Source organism: Sminthopsis crassicaudata, chromosome 5 (assembly GCF_048593235.1).
Source record: "Sminthopsis crassicaudata isolate SCR6 chromosome 5, ASM4859323v1, whole genome shotgun sequence".
NCBI classification, from domain to species: Eukaryota; Metazoa; Chordata; class Mammalia; order Dasyuromorphia; family Dasyuridae; genus Sminthopsis; species Sminthopsis crassicaudata.
Genome location: NC_133621.1, coordinates 114,265,692 through 114,293,367, shown reverse-complemented (window position 1 = coordinate 114,293,367; position 27,676 = coordinate 114,265,692). Strand labels below are relative to the sequence as shown.

Here is a 27,676-nt window from a genome sequence, read left to right as displayed (position 1 = left end):
GATCTTAATTCAGAGGTTTAGCCTGTGGGGACCAATTTTGGGATCCATGCAATGCTGCATTCTGGAAGCACTAATCATTTCTGAATGCATCAGAGGAGAGAATAAATTGAGACATAATGGAAATTCCTCAAGGTATCTGCATCTAAGGAGGAACCAAACAACACTATGAAAGGCCCTGCCATATCTGGTGGTAACCATACTTGCTCATGTCTTCTTCACCACAGACGGACGAGCTGATGAAAAAATTGGCTGAGCTGCAGAAGAAATACCAAGAGAGCCAGTCAGAGCAGGCAAGTCTCATAAAGGCACGGAATCAACTTCAGGGAGAGCTTCTTGCAAGTAAAGAAGAGCAACGTAAGCTCATGATTAAGAGGGGATCCCTTGCAGAAAGCAACAAAAATGAGAAGGTAATAGCAGCAGTGAGAAGTGAAGGAAGAGGCTGATATAGCCTGTCTTGAGACTTTGGGGGAGACAGCAAATAAAAGAAGAGTTAGAATCTGTGAGAGGGCCTTTGCATGACCTGTGGGTAAAGGAAAAGAGGGCAGAATCCATGTAGCACTGCCTGGATCATTGAAGAGCTATAGCTTCATCTAGGTATCTGCATCAGAGAAGATGCCAAGCTAGTGAAGTAAAGGGGAAAGAAAGGAAAGAAAGATAAGGAAAGGAGAGGAGAGGGGAAGAAAAAAAGAAAAGAACAAGAAGAGGTTCAAGGGAGGATGGGGAAAAGAGGAAAGGGAGGGGAGAGGAGAGGCCTCCAAAGGGGAGGAAAGGACAGAGGAAAGGAGAAGAGAAGAAGAGAGAAGGAGAGGAGAGGAAAGCTCTCCAGGCTGTCAGAATCTGAATGAGCTAGGCAAAGAGGTGAACAGGCAAGGCTCTCCAAAGCTAACTGCACTGCCCAAAGTTCTTTTCTACCATAGGAGTTGAAGGCCAAGCTTGAAGAATTACAGAATCGGTACAGCAAATGCCAGGAGGAAAACAGTCGGCTTTTAGATGCCCAGGAGAAGTTACAGGAGGACCTGGAATTTTGTGGATTGGAGGTAGAACGCCTCAAAAGTGTGGATGCCGCCAACCAGGAGGCTTTTAAGAAGGTAAAAGCAATCTGAGGTGAGGGACACAATGGCAAGAGAGAGTCTTCTTCTCTTTGGGATTCTGTGGGAGATGGGGGGAGCAAGAACCCATTGGAGTAATGAGCAAAAGGAGAAGAGATTGGGAGAGATTGGAGATTTAGGACTGTTTGCAGTCCCATGCTTCCCTCAACTTTGCATCTGAGCAACTTGTACACTTTTTAGTGTCCAAGTGAGCTAGGCAGAGAGGTAAACAGATAAGGTTCTCTAAGGCTAGCTGCACTGCCCAAAGTCCTCCTCCACTACAGGAGCTGAAGTGTAAAGCTGAAGAATTTCAGAATCGGTACTGCAAAAGCCAGGAGGAAAACTGTCGACTCTTGGATGCACAAGAGAAATTACAGGAGGATCTGGAGTTTTGTGGGATGGAGGTAGAACGCCTCAAAGCTGCAGAGGCTGCCAACCAGGAGGCTTTTAAGAAGGTAAAAGCAATCTGAGGTGAGGGAGAGAATGGCAAGAGAGAATCTTCTCTTTGGGGTTCTGTGGGAGATGGGGGGAGCAAGAGTCCTTTGGAATAATGAGCAAAAGGAGAAGAGATTGGGAGAGATTGGAGATTCAGGGCTGTTTGCGGCCCCATGCTTCCCTCAACTTTGCACACTTTTTAGTGTCCAAGTACACTAGGCAGAGAGGTAAACAGGTAAGGCTCTCCAAGGCTAACTGCACTGCCCAAAGTCCTCCTCCACTATAGGAGCTGAAATGTAAGGTTGACGAATTGCAGAATCGGTACTGCAAAAGCCAGGAGGAAAACTGTCGACTCTTGGATGCACAAGAGAAATTACAGGAGGATCTGGAGTTTTGTGGAATGGAGGTAGAACGCCTCAAAGCTGCAGAGGCCGCCAACCGGGAGGTTCTTAAAAAGGTAAAGGCATCTTAGGTGAGGGAGAGCATGGCAAGAGAGAATCTTCTCTTTGGAGTTCTGTGGGAGTTGAGGGGAGCAAGAGCCCCTTGGAATAATGAGCAAAAGGAGAAGAGATTAGGATTTGCAGCCCCATGCTTCCCTCAATTTTGCATCTAAACAGCTTGCAGACTTTTCATGCATTAGGGCATGCTGGGAATTGATCTACTCTCAGTAGCCCCTGGTAGAACAGAAGATGAGGTTGAACAAGTCAGGGAATCTCCTTTTAATCATAGAAAAAAAAGACCAAGAATAGGGTGAAAGCCGGTTATTGCTAGGGAGATTTCAGTGATTGCCTCCTATATCATAGAACAAAGACTTGGAGGCCAGAGTTCAAGACCTGGAGGTTCTGTACCAGGACAGTAAGGAGAAGCAGGCCCGGCATCTCCAAGTACAGCAGGAGCTGCAGGAAGCTCTTGACTTCTGCAATCATGATTTGGAGATGCTCCGGAATGCACAGAACCAGGATAACAAGGCAAACAAGGTAAGTATCCACAGAGGAAGTAGGGAGGTTCTCCCAGGGGGTAGCCAAGCTCCTAGTAGCCAAGCTCAGGGCATCCCCTCCTGTGGAATGAGGAGCTGCCCAAAGATACACAGCTAGGAAGAGAAGCCTGAGAGACTGCTGGAACTGTCCTGCCTGGCGGGGACTAGCCTAGGTCCCCCACTTTAAAATCTGGAAAATGTGGGACAACCACAAGGAAAATAATATGCTTTTTATCTAGCACCTTTTACATAGGTCATCTCATTTATCCTCACAACAACCAAAGAGAGGTGCTCTTAGCCTTCTTTAAAGATAAGGAAAACCAGGCAGGCAAACATTAGGGGACTTGACCAAGATCATGCAGCTAGTAAGTATCAAAGGCTTCTGAACTCTTCTTCCTACCTCCAAGTCATCCCTCAGTCCATTAACTGCTGAGGCAGAAATTTAGAAAGGCCTTGATGGTAATTAGCATATATCTGGTGCTTTGTGGTTTGCAAGGTACAACCCTGGAAGGTAATTGCCATCATTATTCTCACTTTTCAGATGTGAAAACTGAGACAGAGGTGAAATGACTTGCCCAGGGTCATGGCTAGTAGGTATCTGAGGCAGGATTAGAGTTCAGTCTTCCTGACTATTTGCTCTTTTGTTGCTGGGGTTCTCACAAAACAATAGATGGTGGAATTATTGCCACTATCTTTTAATCCAAGGAGAAGCACAGACAGAGATGTTCTGTACACACCTCATTATTAGGGCTAGACAGGTGCATACGGTGGAGATAAAGAAGCAGGCTCCTTCCAAGGCCATGTATCTGGTGACTAAAGCACTGGCAGGGGATCAGAACATCTGGGTTCTATTCCTGGGCCTTGCAGAAACTTTGGATACCTCTGGGCTTGCTCGCCTCCTTCTCTGCCCTTCTCTTTGGCCCTCTTCAGACTGAGCCTCTCACCTCACCTCTTTGCAGGGATGGAAGCAAAATCAATGGCTTTTGCTTTTTCCTCCTCATTATTAAGGTACCCAGATATTGGTAATTATCTTAATGGGGGCTGATATAGATGGAGAGATCTGAAAGCCTGGGGGAGAAAGAGGTAAGATGCTCATGAAGGAGGGCTGCTGGCTGTTCTCATGTGAGGGCACACAGGTGTCCCCAGCTGTCTCCTTGGTGCCTGTTCTCTCCCCGTGTCTGCATGAGGGAACTCCTGTTTGCAGTCCCAGCCCCCCCCCTCCACCCTCTCCCTGCTCTGGGATCGGGTATTTGGAGGATAGCCGGGCCAGAAGTCCTCCAGAATCAGAGGGTTCATGTACCAGGGGAAAGGGACAAAAAAACGAAAGACTACTTTGCCTCTCTGCTTCCTCCAGCCCCATAGGCCTTGTTCAGAGCAGCTTGTTGGTGGGGCGGGGGGAGCGCTTCAGGGCCCAAGTGCAAATATAGCCTTCAGATACCTACTATTTGTGTGACCCTGGCCAAGTCTGTCTGCCTCAGCTTCTCCTCTGTAAAACTGGGATTGTAGCTTCACCGACCCTCACACAGTGTGGGGATCATAGGAATTGATATGTAGACAGCACTATATGTTAGCTGCTATTATTATGATTATTATGACCATTTGCCCTGATCATGAAAGCAATTTTTAGAAGACTCTTTATCCCAAGATCTAATGGCTGAGTGGAGGTCAGATTCAAAAGGAAGAAGGGGCACAAGAGGGAGGGGGTGCTGAGTTCAGGGCAGGAAAAAGAGTAGTGGGCTTTCCCAAGATGACCAGCAACAGCTTCTACCTCCCCTCCTCCACAGTGTGAGGACCTGGTGTCTAAGCTGAAAGAACTGCAGGAACTGTACAACGTCAGCCAAAAAGAACTGGCCCAGCTGCAGTTTGAGCAAGCCGAGCTCCTGGAGAACCAGAGGAGGATGCAGGAGGAGCAGGGCCAGCTGCAGGAGGAGCTGCACAGGCTCACCTTCCCTGTGCCTAAGCCCAACCTCCTCCAGAAGGTAATGGTATTAGAAAGAGGAGGGAGAAAAGAGCAGAGGGGGCTCATGGAGAGGAAGAGAGCAGAGGGGACTCATAGAGGGAAGAATAGAGGGAGGTTCATGGGGGAAGAAAGGAGGCTTATGGAAGGTAGAGCAGACAGGGGCTCATGGGTAGGGGAGAGCAGAGGGGATTATGCTTTCATCAGGTCCCTTCCAAGCCCCTGTATCTGGTGACTAAAGCACTGGCAGGGGATCAGAACATCTGAGTTCTATTCCTGGGCCTTACAGAAACTTTGGATACCTCTGGGCTTGCTCTTTCCCTCTGCTTTTCCCTCTCTCCCTCTTGGGAAAGCAGAAGGGGCATGGAGGGAAACAGGTGGTTCACAAGGAAGAGAGCAGAAAAAGCTTATAGAGGGGAAATTCATGGGAAGAGTAGAGAAGACTTATGGGAAGGGGGAGAGCCGAGGGGACTCATGACAAGGGGGCAGGAAAGCAGAGGCAGCTCATGACTTTAGATACACTCTGACTTTTCTTGTACCCAAAAGGAGAAATTTAAAGGGTGGCAGCTGGATTTCTTTCTTGCCCACCCTTTCCGCAATTGGTTATTAAGAACAAGATTTGAGCTACTTAATGGACTAAATGCTAAATACAGCCTTTCTTAATGTGGCCCCTGACTGGTGTAGTTCAATCCCTGTCATCTATCTTGAGTGGCAGGTCACCAGGTAGATCACTCTTTCATTGGACCAGGCCAGTCAGGAAAGGCCCTTGGGAGGGGAGGGATAAGGCAAAGGAGTGGGCAAAGGCACAATACTCCTTGGTAACCACCCTTCTACCTCATCCCCATAGAGTCAAGAGTTGTTGGACAAGTTGGGTGAATTGGAAGAACTACAGACCAGCTATCAAAACCGGCAAGAAGAGCAAAAAAAACTGGTGGAGAGTCAGGAACAGCTGTTAAAGGAGCAAGTCCATGTGCAGGAAGAGCTTCGACATTTAAGGGAGAGCCAGACAGGGTTTCCCATCCAAGAAAAGTCATCATCTGGAGATAAAAGTAGCAAAGTAAGTGTAGCCAGGGGTGCTTGGGGGCAGGGCCACTGGGGCCTTCCTAAAGGGAAGCAGAGACCACTACTGCTGGAGGCAGAAGGATGCATTGGCCCAAGTCTGCCATCCAGCCATATGTGCTGCTCTGGGGGCTTGCATGGAGAAGGGCCTAGAAGCCCAGCCCGGGGCCAGTGCAAGCAACAAATGGGCACCCAACACAGTGCCACACTGCTAGCCTCTCCCCCTCCAACCAATTCTTTTTTACCCCTATTTCCCCTATTTCCTCATTTGTAAAACAAGGTTTTGTGGTTGTTTGGTCCTTTTGGGGATGTTCAACTCTGTGGGACTCCACTTGGGGTTTTCTGGCACAGATACTGGCAAGGTTTGATAGATGAGAAAACCAAGGCAGACAGGGTTAAGTTACTGTTGACTCTACAATTCCATGATTTTAGCATTTAAAATGTGGCATTCAGTTGCCATTTGAGTTCCTTTTGACCAAAGTTAATAGAGCCACTTATTTTTAGTTGTTGACAGTCAGTTTTCTATAGATCCCATTAAAAAAATCCACATTTCAGTGACCACAGCAAACTGTTCGTTGACAAACTACATTTAGGGAACACATCCCAATGTGTCAAGTACTTAGAACTCATACTGTCGGTGCTGGGATTTGGATGGGCTAGGAACCAGACCAGATGGGCCAGGAGAGCTAACACTGGGTGTCCAGAAAGACCAAAGGGTTATGGTGAGTCTTGAGCTCAGCAACAGGTGAGGACCAGGAGGTCATCCATTAGAGAAGTAGCATGGGAATCCTGGAGGTTTCTATGGGAAAGCCAGATTTTGGGGGCTTAGCAGAGACGGGGAAGATTTTTTAGAGACAGGACATTTCTAAGAAGAGGGGCAGAGTATGAAGAGCTCAGAGACTGGCGCAGTTAAGTAGGAGCGTTGGTCTTGGCAGGCAGGATGGAGCAGAATCAAGGAGATCCTACAGAAACTAGCGGAAATGCAGGCCAGAAGCCTAGAGAATGGGAGTGCAGGGCCCCGTGCACCCCGGAGCCGTGTTTGTGGAACAGATCTCACATTTAGCAAAGCTGACTCCAAGCCCTGTCTGAGGAACAGTCCCTAAACCCCAATTAGGTGAGCAGGAAAGGGGTAAAGCCAGGCCCAGAGCCCTGGTGACCCTCCTGCCACTGCCGATGCATGACCCTGCACCCCTGCAGAGCGGCCTATGAGACCAATGGGGGGGCTGCATTTCCTAAGGCCATGGCACCCTCTGTCTCCCGCACTGTAGCCAAGTGAACTATCCATCAAGATCCAGGAGCTGCACGTGCTGTACCAGACCAGCAACGTGGAACAGGAGCAGCTGCAACAGGAGCAAGGCAGGCTGCTGGAGGAGCGCAAGAGGCTGCAGCACGACCTGCAGCTCTGCCAGGAGGAGATGCAGCTGCTGCAGTCTCTGACTCCACGGCTGAGCTTCGACAACAGGGCCTGTTTTGCAAGGAGTTATATCAGCAGCAGCAGCAGCAGCTATAGCAGCGAGGATTTCTGCAATGACAGTGAGGACTCAGAGGTAATGGCTGGGGAGCTGGGATGCTTGGGGTCCCTGGGAGGTACATAACTGTGTCTGAGAAGCTCTCCTCCCACTCACCCCGCTAGCCTGGGTGCTGGGGCCCCCTGCCCAACCCCGCTGCTCCGGCCATCAGGTATCTGCCCCTGGCAGTGCCCAGAAGCTCACCACACACTCTGTCCCACAGCAGGTCCAGGAGGTGGTTGCTTGTGTGATGAACAGGCTACAGGCGGTAAAGGCCATGTACTTGATCAGCCAAGGTGAGCACAGCCAACTGCAGCTAGATATGATGCAGTTACTGAGGAGGCTAAGCTGTCTCCAGGAGGAGCTCGAACTCTGCCAGGAGGAGCTCAGGGAGTGTGAAGAGAGCAAGAAAATGGAAGAGCCTCCTCCCGTCGTCCTGCCCCAGAACAGTCCTGAGGTAAGTGCAGTGGGGCCTCGTGTGGGTCGCTGCCTCCAGAGGAGGCTCATGAGGATGCTACCAGGGGGCCACAGGGGCCCAGCTGGCCGGCTCCTGGTCCTCGCTCTCCCTTTAGAGCCATCGGTCACAATCTGGTCAGGCACCCACAAGACAAGGAGAGTGCAGACTGATCGGCATGAGTCCCTACAAAAGGAGGGAGGAATCCTGGGGAAGACAAAGCAGAGGCTGAACCGCAGAACAGAAGCTCTCTGCTATCTTCTTCTACCTGTCTCCCCATGCTGTGTCCTGTGGGATCTTTGGAAGTCAGGCTTAGTAACATTCAGGGCTTCCTTCCTTTGTCCCCAAGAAGGGGGATGACAATTGCCAACCTCTATTCTGACCCTAGAAACTCAGTCCCAAGTGCTCAAGTCCTCACGATTCCTTCAGGTCTCAGGAGCCAGAAGTGAACACTTCAATTGTTCCTCAGGAGATTATCAGTTAGAAAAATAAATATGTGATGAGCCTGCAATGGTTAGAGGATTGGACTGTGGGAGTCAGGAAGAAGACTCTAGTTCAAATCCTGACATTTAGCCTCTCTTGGCCTTTATTTCCTCACCTGGTAAATAGGGATGATAATAGAACCAACTTCACAAGGGTTTTGTGAGGCTCAGAGGAGATGCCATGTAAAGTGCTTTTCAAATAAAAGTGCTATGTAAGGGCTAGCCAATATTTTGTTGTTGTTCCGTTTGGAGTTTTCTTGGCCAAAGTCCCATAGTGCTTTGCCATTTCCTTCTTCAGCTTAATTTACAGGTCAGGAAACTAAGGCAAATTGAGGCAAGCAGGGCTAAGGAACTTAGCCAAGGCCACATGGTTAGTCAGTATCTGAGACCAGATTTGAATTCAGATTTTCCTGATCCAGGACCAGTGCTGTATCTACTGCACCACTACCCAGCTCTTCCTAACTGCTACTATATAATTAATAACAATAATTTTAAAAAATTGCTCACTGAATCTATATCATTGAGTCAATAGCTATTTTAAGGCCAAGTGAGAGACATCTTTTCTGTTCCTTCTACTATTTTCTCTCTCATGTGCCCTTCCTTGAGATATACACATTGGGGCAGGGTGGTGTGGTCTCTCCAGTGGTGGGGTTAGGTTGGGGGCAGTGCCCAGAGGCCAGGTTCCTTTTGTCTGACCTCGCCTTCTCCTAAATCTACAGTACAAAGAGCTCCAGTGCAAGCTCCGAGAGCTGCAGCTGCAGTACCAAGCTAGCATCGATGAGCAGAGCCGGCTTCTGGCCGTGCAAGAACAACTGGAATGTCAGCTGCAATACTGCCAGGAGGAGCTTTGGCAGCTCAAGGCCGAGAAGGTGTGCGCCTCGCCGCCGAAGGACACCGTGGACTGGTGCGACAGCAGCACCAGCGATATCAGCAAAGTGATGGAGAGGACGGGCCTCAAAAGCGGCAAGGCGTTCTGTGTGTCTGGCAGCCAGGTAAGCACCAAAGAAGCGGCCAGGTAAGTGGCTATTGCCAGGGAGCTCCCAAGGCTTGGGGTGCTTAGAGCAGGGCCTTTGGTCCAGCTTGGTGGTTGGGTTTCTTTGCCTTGGGGCACTCATGGACCCTTCTCAGAATTTCAGCATTTTTAAAATAAAGCATAAAATAAAATACACAGAATTTTAAACTTAACCAAATAGATTCAAGTCTAGTTATCTAAACAAGATTTTTAAAAAGAAGTTTACAGACTCAGGTAGAGTCCCTGCTTCCTGGCCAGCGATGGGCAGATTGGCAGAAGAGAGCTATGTCAAAGCCCTTCCAGCTTCTGTCTGGAGGGGCTACGGATGCCACTCTCTATGGTTTGGTCTCCAAGGGCCCAGCCACACGTTCTGGAACTGGGGTGTCTATTCTTGAGGAAACAAATATAGAGATAGGAAGAGGCAGGGCAGCTTTCCTTTCAAATGATTGAACCAACTGAGGAGAGAGGGTTGGCTGAAATAGAAGTTCAATTGGAAGAAATGGGGTTTTGTTAGGGGAAGCATTAAAAGGGAGACTGGGGTGCCTCGTGGCTGGTAGCCGCTGGGGAAGAAGGGCGGGCAGACAATGTCCATCCCAACTAGCTGTGTTAGAAGCTTTTGGCTTTTTTCTTTGAATAGAATAAGGAACGAGAGGAGAGAAGGAAGGCCAGAAAGTTAGAGAGGAAGGGAGAGAAGAGAGAGGGAAAGAAGGGAGAAAGAAGAGACAAAATTGGGAAACAGAAGAGATGTGGAGAGAGAGGAGAAAGAAAGGGGGAGTGGGAGGGAGGGGGAAATTGGAGAGTGAGTGGAGGATGAAAAGAGAGTGATAGAGAAAAACAAGAGGGGAGGGAGAAAATGGAAGAGATGGAAAGGGGCTGTGAATGTTATCCTGCAGTGCTTTGTTGATGGCCATATGGTCCAGTACTCTCACAAAGCATGGTTTTCTTGAGAGGGCCCCAGGAGGATGCATAGAAGTCCTTCCAGTAACCCTGTGCTCACTCAGCTTCCTCCTCTCTCTCCACAGAGTCAGGAGCTGGAGGTGGTTCTATACTACAAGGCCAGCTCGTGTGAACTGGGAAAAGAGGAGGAGCCTGAGGAGCTGTGTGAGACCCTGGAGGATGAAGAGCTGCTGTTCCAGGAGACGGAGGAAGACGAGCCAGAGGAAGGGCCAGAGGAAGAGCCAGATCCTGAGCCCGAGCCCGAGCCCGAGCCCGAGCCCGAGCCCGAGCCCGAGTCTGAGTCCGAGTCCGAGTCTGAATCTGAGTCCGAGACAGAACCCGTGGCCAACTGTATAATAGTGCCCGTGGTAAAGCACGTAGAATTCCAAGACCGACTGGACGATGGGCCAGATGACCTGTGGGGACAGGTAGGCTGCTTTGAGGATGAATCAGTAGAGCAGATCAATGTTCAGGATGCCAGACAGGAGGAAGAAGTCACCAAGTCAGAGCCCAAGGACCCCACTACCATCAAGATCCCTGAGAGCAAAAAGGTAACTGCAGCCTGGGCTGGGGGGCAGAGGACCCAGGGCAGGGCACCTCAGCACAGTGGGGAACCCGGCACAGGGGTGTGGGCAAGAAGAAATGGCGCAAGGAGCTGTCTGTAAGCCTGAGAGAAGGCTGGGCAGGCACATGGGAGAGAAGCGGACTTGCCCTCCAGCCGGGCAGAGCCGTAGTAAATTTCCTAAGGAGCAATCCCCAAAGCACCACTGACCCTGGGAAATCAAAGCCAGGGCCTGTGGAGGACCCCTGGAATGGGCCCAGGCACCATCCTGCCTTCCCTTGGGGCCCACAGGTGAGAAGTGACACAGTCTTTTCCTGAGCAGTAAGGAGACAGGGAGGCCCCAGAGCTTCCTGGCCTCCCGGAGGTGTACTGTCGGGGCCAAGCCAGACCTCAGCCAGCCTCTAGGGAGGACCCAGAACTAACCCACCTTGTGGCCCCTCTGGGGTGATTATGGGCCTTCTAGACTAGAATCATTCTTGCCCCAATCCAGGGCCTCAGGAACTCTTGGTTTTTCCCTCTCCTCCCTCCCACTTCTTTTCTCCTCTAGCAGTATCTGTTTTTAAATTGGGGCTAGGGAAGGGGAGGATTGGTGAAAGAAAACTCTTATCCTGTAAAGCCTTCTGGAAAAAAAAATGTGGGTATCCCTTAGAGGGATGAACCATTATCCTTGAGCTGGGTCCAAGAGCTGGAGTGGTGCAGGCGTGTGACTCCGGGGTCTGGCGAGGGCAGGCCTCTGACTCTGCCTGAGCTGCAGCACTGCAGCCAGAGGGAAGGGAAGAAGGGGAGCCTTGGAGAGAGGCCGGGCAGGGGGTGGCGGGCAGGCGGGGGAGGGCCCCCTGGCAGGCGAGGCCTCTCCGGGCCCCTTCCCCTCCAAGGGGTGCCAAGGGCTCAGCCGGGCCGTTGGCCTGGAAAACGAAGGAGGGCCATGTGCTGAGCCCAGATGATGCCTCCTCTCCTGGCTGGGGGCTGCCACGGCTCAGCCCCTGTAGCTTTGCACCCGCTTCCAGCCGCAGGCAGGGAGAGCCAAGGGCCCCCCAACAGAAGTGCTGCTCACCTGCTCTTTAACCTCGTGATTTCTTTCCCTCCTCTCTCCCCTCTGTTCTGCCATCTTCACTCTCTGTTGGCTTCATGTGTTTGCGTGTCTCTTGCCTTCCTCTCACCCCCTTCATATGTCCCCTGTGCTTCTGTTGTCACCTGACATGTTGCAGCCACCCCCTGACCCCGACCCCCCCCTCTTTTCCCTGCCTCGCGTAGGCCTGGTGGTCATATCGGCTCTGCTCTGGTGCTGGTGGGCTGAGACCTCATCCTAACACAGGTACTCGTATTGCTTCCTCAGCATCTGGGTGCCAGAGGGGAGGTGCAGGCGGTCCTGATGGCTCCCTCCTCCTCCTCCTCCTGCTCCCTCCTCCTCCTCCTCCTCCTGCTCCTGCTCCTGCTCCTCCTCCCTCCCTCTCAGCTTCTTCTGCCTGCTCCACATTACCCCTTCCTTCCGCATGGTGCCTAAGACAGAGCATTAACACCCGGGCTCTAGTCCTGGCTGCTCCTTGAACTGCCGGCAAAGATTCTGTCCATCTTCGAACCTCCTTCTCTAAAACCCCAAGAAGAATGGATGTGTACCTCTCAACAGAGAGCTTGTGGCCCTCCAGTGGAAAAGCTTCTGCTAAGCCCAATACGGTTGCTGCTTTTGTTTGCTTGTGGCCCTCCAGTGGAAAAGCTTCTGCTAAGCCCAATACGGTTGCTGCTTTTGTTTAACCATCTTTTCCTAGCACCATTGAACCCAGAGCTGCCCACTGAGTTCTCCCTGAAGCTACGCCTGGGTCTGCAAGAATAACCTGGACCCTGGTCAGTCCTGTAGCAGACCTCCCCACTACTGCCACTGCCGCCACAGAGACTAAGTATGCACAGGCCTCTCAGCTCCTCGACAGGGGGCTCACAAGCTGGGCCCCAGTCGCCCTGCCCCCCCCATCCCATCCCCTATGTCACTCACTGGCCAGAGCCATACATTTCCCTAGGGATCCAGGCTAGGTAGAAATGTGCTGTGCCTCTCCCACCTGGCCTGGCCCTTATCACAGGGACTCTCAGCAGGAAGCACACCGTGGGGGAGGTGGCCACGGAGAGAAGCCAGTGTATCTCGAGACAATCAGTCTTCAAGGACCTCGAATCCATCTTTCTCCTGGCCTCTTTTCACCTCCATAAAATAGTGAGGAAAGCCTCTCATTATTTTTACATCTCACAAAATCAAGGTCAGGCAAGGGACCGAGCAGAACCTAAAGCAACTGGCAACATTCTTCACCATATGTGAACGTTTTCTTCTCCATCCTTATTCTGACTCTCTTCCTTTCCTCTTGTCTCCCATCCCCACCCTACCTTTTTGCTTCCTCTTGGTCTTTGCTTTAGGTCTGCCAGTGACAACTAAAGGCATTGCTTACCTTCATTAGTGCCATTCAGAACTCGAGTTTGCTGACTCTGTTCTAAAGTTTCCTCTTTTTCCTAGTCTTCTCCTGGATCCTGACCCAGATTTTTAAAGCCCCGATAAGGGTACCCAAGGTTTTTAGCCCCCATACATTTAAACTATTTAGCAGTCTCTTAGACTCATTTGATATAGAATTTGAGAAGGAATTGGTGGCTGTTGGGCTAGCTGAGGCTGGATAGAAGCAGGGGAAAGGGGAGAAGAGGTATTAGACCACTGAACAGAAAATCTGAATTCTAATGCTGGGTGAGGCAATTTATTAGCGTGTGACATTGGGCAGATCATTTAGCCACTTGAGAGTCATCATCTATAAGGGAGGGATAATAATATGCCTTAACTACTTCAGGATCAAATAAGGTAATGTATGCGAGTGCTATGTCAACTGGAAAGCACCATGCAATGTTCTCTAGTATTAGGAAAGGATGAAATTCATTTTTGGAGAGCAGCTCTTTGGCTGATCCTCAAATTTTCAGGGGATCACTACAGTTGTCATAATATTAATGACTTTGATAGGTCCAGGATCTCATCAATCTGGGGACTCGATTAAACAATTCGGATCGAACTCATCCATCCCGTCTCATCTCCGGGATCCTTACCCATGATCTCCCGTTAGTCCTGCACAGGGTGTCCAATTAACTCGCTGGGGGCCCTCCTGCAGATCACAGGCTCTAGTGGGGCTCACGGACCATCCAGCTAACCCTTGGGTAGGCTCTTTGGTGAGCCGCCCGCCTTCCTCCTCAATCAGATACCCCCGAGGGCATCCGCTATGCTACTGATGCAGAAGCCATCCGTGGTTTTGATTCTTAAAGAGACTCTGGCATTCCACAGCTCCAAGCCACACCTGATCCCCAAAGAGAGCTGATCTTAATGATGATCAGATTGAAGAGCCTGGAAGAACTGGGGTCAGGGGTGGCCTGCCTCTCATACATGCTATTTGTGTGATCCTGGACCAACCACTCAGGCCCCCTCAGGGCCTGAGGCAGTTTGGGGTTGTAAGCTGTTGGGGGAGAGGAAGTTTCTCTCCAGGAGTAATCTATCCTAGGGAAATTGCAGGTCTGGTTAAAAAAAAAAATTAGTTCAAATCTGGCCTCAGACCTCAGACACTTAACACTTCCTAGCTGTGTGACCCTGGGCAAGTCACTTAATCCCAATTGCCTCAGAGGGAAAAATTGATACTTAGATTACTTTATGAGATTTCCAAAATGACTTACATACATTATCTCATTTGATTCTCACAAAGAGCCAAGGAAGTAGATACCCTGGGGGATGGTATTCAAATTTTACAGATGATACAGTAGAAGCTCAGCCAGGTCTTAACATGTCTGTGGTCATGCAGCTAGCAAATAGATAGGATTCAAAGCTGAGCTGTCATTGCACCAGCCTACTGCTTTGAGGACACATAGGAAAGATGCAGCTGCTTCTAAGTGTTGTCCTCTCTTGCCCTGCTCTCCCCCATCCATTGCCATGACGACTGGAAGTCACATCCGGACTTGCCTGTAAACCTTCACGGTGACTTTACCTTATCTTCCTCATTGGACCAAGGGGAAAAGTGAAAAAATGGATGTGAATAAAGAGAAATGGGTCAGAGGCAGATGTGGACATGGAGCCTGTTGGTGTCCAGGCTAGGTGACCCCACTTGTTCAGTGAGGAGCTAGAACATAGGAGCAGCTGATCCCCAGTTACCGAGAGGTCCCTCTCTAGTTCTAGTAGGGTCTGTCAGCAGCAAGGGTGGCAAGGTATTAAGGATTTGTCTGGCCTGTCAAGGAAAGGGTCTTGGAGGCTGGTGGCTCATTGTTGTTTTTGGTCCCAACAGAACTTGTTTGGAATGTGGAAACCGTTGGTGTTCCTAGCCATTGCAGCGGTGGCTCTGTACGTGTTACCAAACATGCGCCAGCAAGAAACAGAGTTCTGCCTCACTGAGTAAGAGGTCAAAGCCATCTGGTATGGCAGACCTATAGTTCCCATCATCCCCCAGCAGGACAGACCGGCCAGAACGACATTCCCATCCATCGATCCCATCTCCTGTTGGTCCCATTGCAGTCTTAGTCTCCCCAGCTCAGAAAGGCCTATGGGGAGTTCCTGTCACCATTCTTCTGCTTCCCACAAGAACCTGGGCTCCTTGTAACTAAATATCAGCTCAATGACATGAGTTTGTGATTCTTTATTTGCTCTACCTCACATGGCAGCCAAGCCAGTTCACCTTTGATTTCCTATCTCACAGAAGTCTGGGATCCCAACTTGCATTGTTTCTTCAGGTCCATCTTCCATTTCTCCTCTGACCACTTCATTTTTTCTAGCTATATTGGGAACAAATAACAGCAGAAAAGCAGTTCTGTTCATTCAGCAGATATTTGTTGATCCCCTGGGGTGTGCAAGATACAGCCGGGAGTATCACTTTATTTTGTTTTTCCCCGTGGAAGGAGAGAAAATAAAGGGACTTAGCAAGAACATTTGGAGATAGATTTTTCTAGTGTGTTATGTAGCTTAGAAGAGTACTAAGACTAGATGAGGGCCACATCACAATAATCACAAGGGCAGTGCGGAGATTATCATCAATTTGGAAACTTCCACTAAAAGTAGAGCAGGTGCTCCTCCATCTCCTGATCTGCCTTCCCCTAATTGTTGTGGGGGGTAACACAGTAAACTGGCTTCCACTTGCAATGGAATTGCCCACAGCCCACCTGATGCTAATCTCTTCTTCCATTTCAGTGGAGAGGGATCCCCCCTGTTAACTTATCTAACTCTAGCCACCAATTGACTAGAGAACATCAAACATAATGAAAATCCCAGGAAGGTACATGTACCCTGGGTAATACTGGAACCTGTAGCAAAACTGATTTAAATGCTGAGCTGGAACCCGGTTAAGGCTAGTCCCAGGTGAAGGATGTGACTAGCAATCACACGGTTTGGGTACCAATGGGCTTTCAGCTTCCCTGCAATGGACTGGCCTTTTCTTGAACCAGAAGCTCTTTGTTTCCTCAGATCATACCCCTCTTGGGAATCCAAGGTTCTTAGAGCATCGTCCCTAGACAATATAAAATCCTCTGCTGTACCTTGGAATCCGGCCTCCTCTCTTGGGAATTGGACAGCAAACCCAGTGTGCATGTAGTTTTTTTTTTTAATTCTTTGTAATTGATGTGCTTATAAGTTACTTAGTTTGCTATGGCACACCTCTAGGGAAAGGATAATGAAAGGAAAGGGAATGCTTCAGTAACATGGTTTAGCTGCTTGGCAAGGGATGACAGAGTGAAGGTAAAATTGAGAAAAGCCACAAATTACATCTAAGGAAAAATCCCTTGGTTTCAGATTTAGGTAAGCGGAGGTTGGACCACAGATTGTCAGGAAAGTAAAGAGATGGCTGGCAGACAGATTATGTCGGCCCCTTATGGGGAGAATTGGAACCCAAGCTTAGGTATGAGGAAAGCACACTTGCCACCAAAATCTGGTTGGGTCTCTTAAGACTTTTTGAGTCTCACCCTATCCTAAGAACCATTAATGGTTCCAGGCACGTGCCCAACTTGCCTGAAATGATAATTCTTAGAAAATAGGGTCCTTAGTATATGGGACTCCAATTCTGCTCAATTGGAAAAGTGTGATTAATGAAGGTGACTGACAGGCTACTCTGTAGGAGAAGTGGGATCAGGAGTTAGATTGAGCAGCTTGGGTCTATAGGGACAGGTCAGCAGGTGGTGAGTCAAGCGGTTATAAGCAGCCTGTAGCCCAAATACTCGGCTGATGAAACCCCCTTGCAAAACTCCTGGGGGACCCCACATGGCCCAGAGGAAGAGGATAGACTTGAGTCCTCTGCCAGGAGACAGGGAGGTGGGGGAGGGAGGGGGTTTTGGCAAGACAAGATGAGCATTGTGCACGGTCTGTTCCAGCCCCATGTTGCTGCCCATCCCAGGGCCACAGCTCATGGACTATATTGAGGGCTGAGTCACCGTCCCTGCTGGGTCAAACTGACTAGTGGGCCCTGAGTCAGGACCCAATTTATCCTGGAGAGCAGCAGGCTCAGATTGCAATGGGGGAGGGACCGGGCAATGGAGGGGTGACGGGAAACATCTACTGGCACTGTTCCCTCCTCTGCCCCATTCACTCCCCTGTATACTAAACGATTTGGGGTTGAGGGAAGACTATCTCTTTGTGGACCCTCTCCCCTTCTCTGGGCACTGTTTTTGGATTCACGGGGAATTTTCCTTCATTACCCATGATTGATTGGTATTTTCCCCACAGGGAGCCAGGAATCACCATACTGTCCTATTGGTGCTAGAGAATTAACACCGAGATAGCTTAATTTCTCTAGTCCTAATGGCACGAAATCCCTCACTGTAAACTTCAATTAACTCTTCATCAGATTCAAAGATCATAAAGTCAACTTATAGCTGGAAAAGACCTAAGAAGCTTATAGTTCAGCCTTCTCATTTTATATTATAGATGAAGGAACTGACACTCATGTTGATCAAATGATTTCCCCATGTTGGTCAAATGACTTCCCCACACTCAAGGCAGAGTCAGAAACAGAATCTGAGTTCGAACACAAATCCATATGTGCCTGGGGAACTCTTTCCTCAAGCTCAAGTAATGAGCAGTAGTGATTGCCATGATTTCATGACTTTGTTGGTGGAACATTAATAGCTTGGTGGAAGGGAGATTGAGGGAGTGGGGGGCAGGGTGAGGGAGGTGAGCTACAACCAGGACAGTGGAATTCCTTAGTATCGCGTCATAGCCAGCAGACAGAACATGAGCCTTGGAGCAGAGGGCTATTTATATTCCAGCTTGTCACTATCAGGGCCCCCAGAGCTCTCCTCTCTTCCCCCCCCCACCACAGTCACTAGCCAAGGCTACCCCTACCTGCTTTATTCCTGATGCTTTGTGCTCCTTTTCCTACTCAAATTCTTAGAACATTCTCTTGGGGAGTAGGGGAAGCATATATTATTGCCATAAGTCCTCCCCCCAAAATAATAATACTTCCCTATAAATGACCCTAATGAGGACAGCCTGGGGAAAGAGTCTGCTAAGTTCCCTACAGCCCAGCTCCTCACAAAATTCGGTGAGTCACTCACTCACTACAAGGGCCCCAAGAACATTCCAAGAGTCTCCTCAGCTCCACCGTTCTGGAAAATGGCAACACTGACTGAGTGAGGAAGCTGCCTGGTCTGAGGCCTTCCCACTTGTCTCTCAGGGAGACCTTGTAGTACAGCTAATTCCCTCCAGACCCCCTACTCTCATTTCTGAAACTGATTACAGAACTGTTAAAGATGGGCTAGCAAGGACACAAGGCAGATCTGTTCCTCAGTTTCCCTAAATTTGTCAACCTTTTGGGCCACCATCCATTCCTGGAAGAGCCAGGGATTTCCATAGTATTAGTCCCCTCCCCCTCTTCACAGATCCAGTGCGGAGGGTCAGTCCCACTGCTCTCCTCTCTCCAGGGTTCCCTCTGACTACTTCCATCCTATCTCTACCAGACTTCCCACAACCTCAGCTCACATTCCCCCTTGGCTGATGCCAACAGGGATCTCCCTGGCTGGCTGGCCAGACGGTCCTCCTTTCTGGCCAATGATGGACACAATGAATCGGGAAGTGGGGGTTCCCTGTCATTGAGGGGGAGGTCTGTCCTCACTCTTGTCCCTGGAATATTGGCTGAGTCAATTTCTGGGGTCTGAGAGGATGGGGGAGTGGAGAGGAGTGACTCATAGTCCAGAATCGGAACGTTCTTCTCACCCAATTCTGAGAGGGTGAGCCTAAGTGGGTTGAGGAACACTCAACAGAGAGTGGAGTGGGGTGCAGGGCAATTACTATATCTCCAGTCACGGAGGGGAAACCCATTCTACCCCATAGGGACACCTCTGTAACCTCTGTACTTCAATCCCAGAATAAGAGAGAAAGGCAATCCTTAAGAAAGCCTCTTTTTCAGTCCCATTGCCTTTATTTCCTATTATCCTGTTTCCCCCTCTCTGCCCAAATGCACTCCTTCTTCTACCCCAAAGAGCTGTGACTCTGACATGGATGATTAATAATTGGACTTTCAAGCTCAGTCATTGCCATATTAGAACTCTGCTCTCAGTTCTAACCTCTCCACTATTCCTCAGTTTCCCAAATCTATCTCTTCTCTAAGTCTTAGTCACCTCTGTTTCTCTTCCTCTCATCTTCAAAGACTTCATTCCCACCTGTGACTCAGCTCAGACACGGGGAGGGAGGGGAGAAGGAGGGGACCAGAAGGGGGAGGAGAAGGCCGTATGATCCTCCCCATTTTCCTTATTCACCCCCATCTCTGAACTTGGCAGAGAGGCAGATTTGGGGAGTAACGTCTTAATAATAGATCTTTGTTCCTCTGGCTGAGGAAGGGGTCAAATTGGTATGAGACTACGAGGAGGGACTCGGGGAAGACCCCCTGTCGGTACCCCTTCCCTTCAGATTCTCTAAGCTACTGAGGGGTAGGCGGGGCCTTCCCTGATCCCCCCCTCCCCGCCCCCCCGCCCCCACCCCCCCCGCAGGCCAGCCCCGCCGGCCGGCATTCCTGGGAGGCCGGCGCTCTGACGTGAGCCTGAGGAGGGGGAGGCCCCCCCGCGACCCAGGGGCTTCTTAAACCCCCCGCCCCGGGTCCGGCCCTGCATTTCCCCAGAACCGCTCCGCCCCCCCAGAGGGAGAGACAGAGACCCAGGTTCAGCGAGAGGCAGGCGTGGAAAAGGAGGAGAGGAGAGCCCGAGATTCCCGAGCCTGAGGACTAGAGCCCGAGCGAGCAAGCTCCCGAGAGAGCCCGAAGTTTGAGAAGTGAAGAGGAGGCAGGAGCGCCCAGGACCGCTATCCAGAGCCAGCAGCGGACACTGCCCCTCTAGGCCAGCCCCAGGCTCCGGCCACCCCCCGCTCCACCGAGCCGACTCCGGACCCTCTCCACCGGGATCTTCAGGCGCTGCACGCCGCCCCTCCCAACCTAGTCCTCGGGACCCCGGTTCGGGATTCCCGCCAGCTTGGCTTAGCCACTTCCCCGGACTTAACCCGACCTCCCGAAGCGATCACGATGAACAACAGCAACTACCCAGAGGGCCTGGGCGAGGAGATGGACGAGATGCCGTCCACCGAGAAGGACCTGGCCGAGGACGCGCCGTGGAAGAAGATCCAGCAGAACACCTTCACCCGCTGGTGTAACGAGCATTTAAAGTGCGTGGGCAAGCGCCTGGGGGACCTCCAGAGGGACCTGAGCGACGGCCTGCGCCTCATCGCCCTGCTCGAGGTGCTGAGCCAGAAGCGCATGTACCGCAAGTTCCACCCGCGGCCCAACTTTCGCCAGATGAAACTCGAAAACGTGTCCGTGGCGCTCGAATTCTTGGAACGCGAACACATCAAGCTCGTGTCTATCGGTCAGTGCCTGGGGAGGGACGGGAAGGGGCGGGGTGGGGTGGGGGGGGAGAGAAAGGGCCCGGGGGCGCCCCGTACCCACGCGGGGGCGGGACGGCTCCCCCCACTTCCCCAGGGCCGTAGCGCTAGGGTGGTGTCCACGCGCGGAAAGCCAGAAAGGAAACTTTGGGGCTTTTTCCATTGGCCAGTAGAAGGAACCTGGGGGAGGAGCCTGCTGTGGTGGAACCTACTGGGCTTGAACCCACTGGCTATTGGGAGAGCCCCTGGGGGGTTGGGAAGGGCGGATAGTCGGGGAGCCCTCCTGGGGAGTGGAGAGGAAGGGGGGTTCAGCTACGGGGACAGAGAAGTTCACTGGCACCGATGTCTCCCACACGCAGACACACTTCTACCCACACCAACCCCAAAGCGGAGCACTCTCTCCTGCAGTCACAGACACACACACCCCTTAGCTAGACAAGGATCATCATGGGGCTCACCCCTTTCTCTGCCTTTCTCCCTTCCATTCCTGACCCACCCCAGCTTGGCACCTACACCACCTTCTCTCTTCAAAGCCCTTTGCCTTCCACACCAGACCCTTGCTGACAAGTGCAACAGTCCTGGGATCCCCTCAGTTTCCCCTTCTGGAAACTAACAGATAACCTTAAAAGCACCTGTCCCTCTCTTCAGTTTTTTGTGGTCACTAGAACAGCAAGTGGGGTTTAGGAGAGACCAGGAGGCCATTGTGAAAAGTGGCTCTGTGTGTGGTGAGGTTCCTCCAAAGAGTTCCTTCTAAATGAGGTGAAGGTGTTGGGGGCTGGGGTAGCTGAGTGGTAGCAGGCAGCAATGACATCTTCTCGCTCCTCTTGTCCCTCAGGCTAGGCATGTGCCTGGCAGCTGGGCCCAGCCCCTGGGGGCCTTTCCAGGGAGGGGGGGGGAGAGAGGGGTAGGACCCAGCCTTTGAAACCTAAAAAGGCACTGAGTGAGCATAGGAAACATTAACCCCTGCCTGTCCTTACCCATTCTCCATCTACCTATGAAGGGTCTTCATATACAATCCATTCCTCTTCCCACCCCCAGGCCAAGGGCAGGGAACAAGGGAGGGGTCCCCTTATACAGAGAAGGGGAAGTAGAAATGTTGAGTGTAACCCAAACCTGAAGTTGTGTATGAGGAGGGTTGAGGCAAAAGAATCACAGCTGGAAGTGGGGGGCGGGTAGTGGGGAGAGAGGAAGAACCAGTAACATCTGTCTGGAACTTAGAAGAGTTCTGAGAAAGTAGAATTCCCTTCTCCTGGTTTCTATCAGGAGAGAATTGCGTGGGGGAGGGAAAGGGAAGGGAGAGAGGAAGGAAAGGGCAGTGGCAGCACCAGGGAGCTGTGGACGTGATTTGAGCAAGAATAGGGTTATGGAGGACTTAGGATCAGTTATTTAAAAGGGATGTCTGTCAGCTAAAAATAGGAGGCCCTCCCATAAGGGTGCCCTCCACAATTCCATGGGGCTCAGAAATTGAAGGGACACGGAGAGCCATAATGTGGGATGGGATTCCCGCACCGAAATAGGGGTAGCTGGCATATTGCACACACATGATGTGGGGGCAGGGGAGAATCCTTCCCAGTGGGAGGTAAGGAGAGACATTCCCTGTTAATTCTGCTATCTGTTGGGCCCCGTATCCTCCCCTGAGCCACTACTAGCTGTGGGCCTGCCTGAATTAGCAGCTGAGGTCAGCATGGGGCCCCTTCTCCTGTCCAGTCCCCTCCCTCAACTTCACAAGCTCCTTCCCCAATGACCGACGTCCCCCTACCCCACCCCCACCGCCTGCTCCAGACTGGAAATAGCATGGCCTGGTTGTGACACAGCAGATGTCTCTGAGCTTTCCAGAAGGACAGGCTATGTTGGAGCAGGGGTGAGGGTGGGGGTGGAGGTGGAAGAGGGGATGCCCACTGAGGCAGGGGGATCTGGGGAACTGGCAGTTTATAGATGGATGGGAAAGGCAGAGAAGATCAGTAGAGTCTGGAACAAGTTACAGAGGAAACGAGGAACAAGTTAGGGGGTTACAGGGGACAAAAGGCACCTCCTCAGAAATACCTGACCTGGCTGAATCTGAGGAGTGGGATCAGTTGGAGAGAGAAAGATGCCATCTCAGTGACTAGGCTGAAAGCAGAGGGTCAGCGGCTAGTACAATTGTTGAGCAGAGTTTATTAGAAAAAAGGGTCCTGTTCTTCAGGAACTCCTGCATCTGCCTGGAGAGAGAAATCATTGGTGAAACTGTCAGCCTCATACACTACTTCCAACTCCCATCCGGGGCCTCATCCTCCCTGGCCCTCATTCATCTCTCTCCACATCTTCACAAAAAGTTTTCAGACCACCACCCTCACGCCCAGCACTGCTGGAGGGAGCTCATGGGAGACCGGGAAAGGGCTGAGGTGCCGTTACAGGGAAAAGGAGGAGTAGATTTGGGAGGAAAGAAGGATCAAGACAGAACTCTTGCTTCCTGTGGGGAAGAAGGAGAGCCGTTCACTGTCTGGGCCAAGTGGCTCTCACACATCTATGAGATAAGCTGTCAGCAATGCAGCTCCAGGGGTTAGGAGGGAGGGAGGGGAGAGAACTATTGACAATGGAGGGGTCTGCCCAGCTGTGAACAGATGTGAAGAGTTGACTTTTCTGCTCTCTAGCGATATTCTGCCAACTGTGGCCAACTTTTTCCCTGCCCATTGAGTGTGAGGGGGGAGACCCTGACACCAGGGGAGGAGCCTGACTCAGCTCTTTCCTGTTGGTACTGTTGACCCAAGATGTCTCTGCCTGGGTATCTGAAAATAAGAATTTGCTGGGTTTTCCCTTATCCCACATCTTTGAGGGATCTAAGGCCCCCACAGTTTTCTTCTTTCCCCCTTAGTTCTCTTATCCAGGCATTGACTTATTTGTGGGGAAGTAGGAAGAACTAGGATAGGGATAGAGAAGAAAAAAGGCTCCCTTGGGAGAGAAGGAGGAAGGGTAGATTCTAGATTTCCGGATCCCCCTCTCCACCTGGCGTCCGCCCTTAGACTTCCAGCAAACACCTTCACTCCCCTTAAAGTCAGAAAACCACCATCAACAAGTGGCCCCCTTCTTTTCCCGTCTCAGTCTTTATTGAGACTCAGCAAGGGAGGGGGGAATTTCAAGCTAGGTTAAAGGTGAGATTTGCCCCTTCCTAACTTCTCCTCCTCTCCCCATCCCATCCCCCAGGACCTGTGAACAAAGAGCCCAATGAGCCAACCTTGTCTCTCAGCTGTTCCCCAGTTGCTATTCCTTCTCTCAGAGCCAACAGCTGAGGGGTGGGGGTGGGAAGAGGGAGAAGAGAGGGGGGACATGAGGGAGTGGCAGCTGTCCCACTACCTCCCTCAGCTCATCCTTCTCCCTCTTCTCTTGCTAAGTCTCAAAGAAGGCTGAGACAGGAAAAGAAGGGGGCCACTTGTTGATGGTGGTTTTCTGACTTTAAGGGGAGTGGAGGTGTTTGCTGGAGGTCTAAGGGCAAGAGCCAGGTAAAGAGGGGGATCTCCAGCAATTTAGAAGTCTCTTGCCTCATAGTTAACGGTCTGCCTGTTCCCTGCCCCCAGCCCTCTCCCTAGCCCATGGCTAACTTCAATGCTTGGACTGGTGCCGGTTGCTGGGGGAGACAAGTTTTCCTTCCCAGCAACCAGGAGCTATCTCGCCCCTACCCCCAACTCTTACATCTCCTTCCCCCTGGGGGCTTCCTCCTCCCCTTCTCATTCCATCTTCATGTGGGCAAACACTGGTGCTAGAAGGGAAGTGTGGGCTTTTTTGTATGAGGTTCTAAGTGCCCCCCCATTAGGGTGTCAGAAGTGTGAGTTTCTGCAACACTAGTACGTGTGTTTGTGTCTGTTGTATGAGAGAGAGGAGAGAGTGAGAACAGGCTGGGGGAGTGAGTGTGTCATGGAATCCAAGAGCTGCCAAACTATTGTGCTGTGGAGTCCAGGGGCCAGGGGAAAAGGGTGGGGGGAGGAGAACTGATGGGGAAGGAAGGATGAATCAGTGAAAGGAGTATGTGAAGGGGTGGGGGAAGGTGAGGAGATGAGATCAGAGACATTCAGCCAAAGATAGTTAGAACTTTCTCTGGGCCTCTCTTTCAGAGCATCAGGGGGTATCCCCAGGTCTCCTATGATTTTTCCCCCAAAGCCAGGGAAGGAAGGGGAGGCGTCCCACCAGCTCATTTATACCCCAGTCTTCCTTATTCTACACAATTGATTCCTATTCAGGAAAAGAAAGGAGTTAGAAAATTGGGGGATTATTTAGAAGAAAGCCTCAGTGTTATTTCCTATCATGGCCCCTCTGCCCTAAATAATTACTATAAACATTTTAGCTACCCCTTCCCCAGCTGTGAACAGCTCAATTTCTCCCTCCCCCCAAATATTCTCCAAAAAGCTGACAGGTTTCTGGCCTGTGTCTACCTTTATCAACAAGGGAAAGTTTTCAGTTGCTACTGGTGCTGGAATATCCTTGGATAGGATTGGGAGTGGGGGGAGAGAAGTGAGTATTTGGTTATTAGAACAATCTTCGGCTTCTCTAATCCATGAAAGGAAGTCATGATTATCATTATCTAGAAAACTAGGTGGAGTTGCTTTTGGGTGAAGGGGACTTTCTGAAGCTAAGATGCCTCCAAATCATAAGTTTATATACTCCTCTTAGCAAGTGCACAAGAAATTCTTAAATTGTCTTAAATACTTAAATACAAACCTTGGACATGAGAAAATTCAGTTCTTTCTCGCCCATCTCTGGTTCCAAAGACTTTTTTATTTGTTCAGGGTATGTTTTGTTCACAGCTCAAATAAGTTTCAACCCTTCACCTCCCACAAACTTTGGGAAGCAAGGCAGGGACCAGCCCAGTCCAACTCGATGTTTTAGACCTTCTGCCTCAATGACACCATTGCTCACAAATTTGGGCTCTGGCTCAAGTATTTGTCCCTCTCCTTGAAGCATCTCTAGGAACAGCTGGTACTGTCCCTGGGCCCCTTTTTTGGGGCCAGGGGGAACAAGGGGAATTAAAGACAAGGACAGAGCCAACAATTCAACCAAACTGACATTTCAGTTCCTCACATAGTCCATTTTCCATCTTTGTGCTTTTGTATGGGCCACCCCCGAAGTCTAGAATTTACTTCTTCCTCACTTCCACAATCTCTCAGTCAATTCAAGAATCATCTTCTACACAAAACTCTCTTAATTTTCATAATGTTTCCAATTGCCAGAGCCCTCCTTCCCCAACTACTTTGTACTTATTTTGTATCAGTTCTGTGGGTATGCACATATACAAATATATATGTGTGTATATACATATGTAGAGAGTATCCTAGGGGAGAGAGATCTGGCCTTGAAGCCCCTTCTGGCTCAGGTCCTATCTTTGATAAAACTGTCTGTGTGACCCCGGGCCATTCATTTAACTTCTCAATGCTCTTAGCCAACACTAAAATGATAAGTTTTAGAGAAACTGTTGATTTACATAAGTAATCTATGTATACAATCATGTGTGTTCATATTTGTATATAGACATAATCAGTGTATGCACATGCACATGTATGAACATATATGTATAGTCACATATATGTTCATGTTATCTCCTCTAATATTATGTAAGCTCTTTGAAAACAGGGAGTGTTCCATGTTTTACTTTTGAGTCTCTAGTGCCTACCATATTGCCCGGCTCAGAGTAGATGTTTAATAAATATGTGTTGATTTATTGATTGATGAAATTAAAGCTGCAGAGGGAGTGACTTCTTTCATGACACTTCTGCCCACAGATAGCAAGGCCATTGTGGATGGGAACTTGAAGCTGATCCTGGGTCTTATCTGGACCCTGATCCTGCATTACTCCATTTCCATGCCCATGTGGGAGGATGAGGATGATGAAGATGCTCGCAAACAGACCCCCAAGCAGCGGTTACTCGGCTGGATCCAGAATAAGGTGCCCCAGCTGCCCATCACCAACTTCAACAAAGACTGGCAGGATGGCAAGGCCCTGGGAGCCCTTGTGGACAACTGTGCCCCTGGTAAGAGATTTATATGATTCTGAAGAGGGATTTGAGGAAGTCATCATTCTATGATAATACAGAATCTGGATGTCTTGGGGGGAGGGTTGGGAAGTATAAGAATCCTTGATCATTGAATGAGAACTGATCAATTGGTCTCCAAAATCAGAAGTCACATTATTCTCTGTATATAGCACTTTATTTTCCTTACTATTCTGTAAAATGTCTATGATTATCCCCATTTTACAGAAGAAAAACTGAGCTTTAAAGATGTTGTCATTTTCCCCTTTCCCATTTCCCATGGATCACATGGCTCATAAATAATATTGGTTTAAACCTATGTCTATTTAGTCCAAGATCAGTGTTCTTTCTACTTTCTATCTACAATAGGCAGAAGATAGAAGGAAGCGGGACGGAGACTATAGCAAGAGGGCTGTAAGAAGGAAGTGTTTTCTTCCTAAGAGCCAGGGTGATGAAACATTGAAGCTATTAAGGAGGGGAGGTTTTGGGGATCTCTATGATGAATGCTTCCCACAATGGGGTAGCTAGTCTTAGACCACTGAGATAGAATTAGAAGGGACCTTGAAGGCCATCTAGTCCAAACCTTTCGTTGAACAAATGGGAAAGTGTAGGCAAAGGAAGAGTGAATTTAAGTCATATGGCCAAGTTACTAAAAAAAATCTAGAGCTATTCTTTCACCAGTATAGGGAATTCTCAGGGTGGGGCCTCTTTTCACCCATGTAGATTTTCAGCTTATCCATGCCTTGAGTCTTAGAGAGTTGTCCAGGAGTGGGATAAGTAGTGGAGGTTGAGTTTCAATGCCTTATCCCCTGGTGTATGGCAGAGGCAGGACTTGAATCTAAGTCTCCCTGACTCCATGACTTAATTTTGTCCACTTTGCCGTGTTGCCTTTTGATAACAAACATACAGAAAAAAAAAATCAGACTCGGATTCAAACCCAAATAGTCTGTTAGGGTATAAGCTTATTCTCTCTACTGTGGGAAACATTATGGTGAAAACAGTGCTTTCATTACTAATTAGGACCGGAACCCTTTTGCCCCTCTTCCTGTCCCTGCCTACTACCACACTCCCAGGAGGCCTTTGAGCAGAGTATTAGAGTTAGGGAAAATCAGAACCAAGCAGGAGCTAGCGAAATATCCAGTGCTGTTGGCAAATTAAGGATTTATTTTCTAATTCTCCCCAGTTTCCAGTCGGAAAGGTTTATCTTCCACCCAGCCAATCAAGCAAGGAAGGTTATTTTTTTGTCTGCTGACCCCTCGTGGTCAGTCTTGGTGCTGCAGCCCCCAAAGGCTCTTGTAAGCCTTTGTAAAATCCTACATCAATTTCTGTTTCCTAGGACCTGGAGCGTGTGTGTGTGTGTGTGTGTG

At 50.0% G+C, this 27,676-nt stretch overlaps 2 protein-coding genes across 15 annotated transcripts in view; both read left to right on the top strand.

The window, feature by feature from the left end:
- Nucleotides 1-15,083, top strand: part of CCDC136 (coiled-coil domain containing 136) — a 28,030-nt gene extending 12,947 nt beyond the window's left edge. For 3 of the 13 annotated variants that reach the window (XM_074267983.1, XM_074267991.1, XM_074267993.1), the window contains 13 exons: nucleotides 225-407; nucleotides 918-1,088; nucleotides 1,373-1,543; nucleotides 1,810-1,980; nucleotides 2,327-2,500; nucleotides 4,284-4,478; nucleotides 5,304-5,513; nucleotides 6,784-7,062; nucleotides 7,247-7,480; nucleotides 8,679-8,951; nucleotides 9,994-10,458; nucleotides 11,724-11,784; nucleotides 14,753-15,083. In XM_074267983.1, the coding sequence (XP_074124084.1) occupies nucleotides 225-407; nucleotides 918-1,088; nucleotides 1,373-1,543; nucleotides 1,810-1,980; nucleotides 2,327-2,500; nucleotides 4,284-4,478; nucleotides 5,304-5,513; nucleotides 6,784-7,062; nucleotides 7,247-7,480; nucleotides 8,679-8,951; nucleotides 9,994-10,458; nucleotides 11,724-11,784; nucleotides 14,753-14,859 (2,694 nt within the window). In that variant the 3' untranslated portion in view covers nucleotides 14,860-15,083. Of the gene's footprint in view, nucleotides 1-224; nucleotides 408-917; nucleotides 1,089-1,372; nucleotides 1,544-1,809; nucleotides 1,981-2,326; nucleotides 2,501-4,283; nucleotides 4,479-5,303; nucleotides 5,514-6,783; nucleotides 7,063-7,246; nucleotides 7,481-8,678; nucleotides 8,975-9,941; nucleotides 10,459-11,677; nucleotides 11,785-14,752 lie in introns of all 13 variants that reach the window. The other 10 variants (XM_074267986.1, XM_074267994.1, XM_074267996.1 and 7 more) reach the window with 6 other exon arrangements.
- A 4,396-nt stretch (nucleotides 15,084-19,479) lies between these two features.
- Nucleotides 19,480-27,676, top strand: part of FLNC (filamin C) — a 41,983-nt gene continuing 33,786 nt past the window's right edge. For both annotated transcript variants that reach the window (XM_074267979.1, XM_074267978.1), the window contains exons 1-2: nucleotides 19,480-20,297; nucleotides 26,061-26,309. In XM_074267979.1, the coding sequence (XP_074124080.1) occupies nucleotides 19,958-20,297; nucleotides 26,061-26,309 (589 nt within the window). In that variant the 5' untranslated portion in view covers nucleotides 19,480-19,957. The remainder of the gene's footprint in view (nucleotides 20,298-26,060; nucleotides 26,310-27,676) is intronic.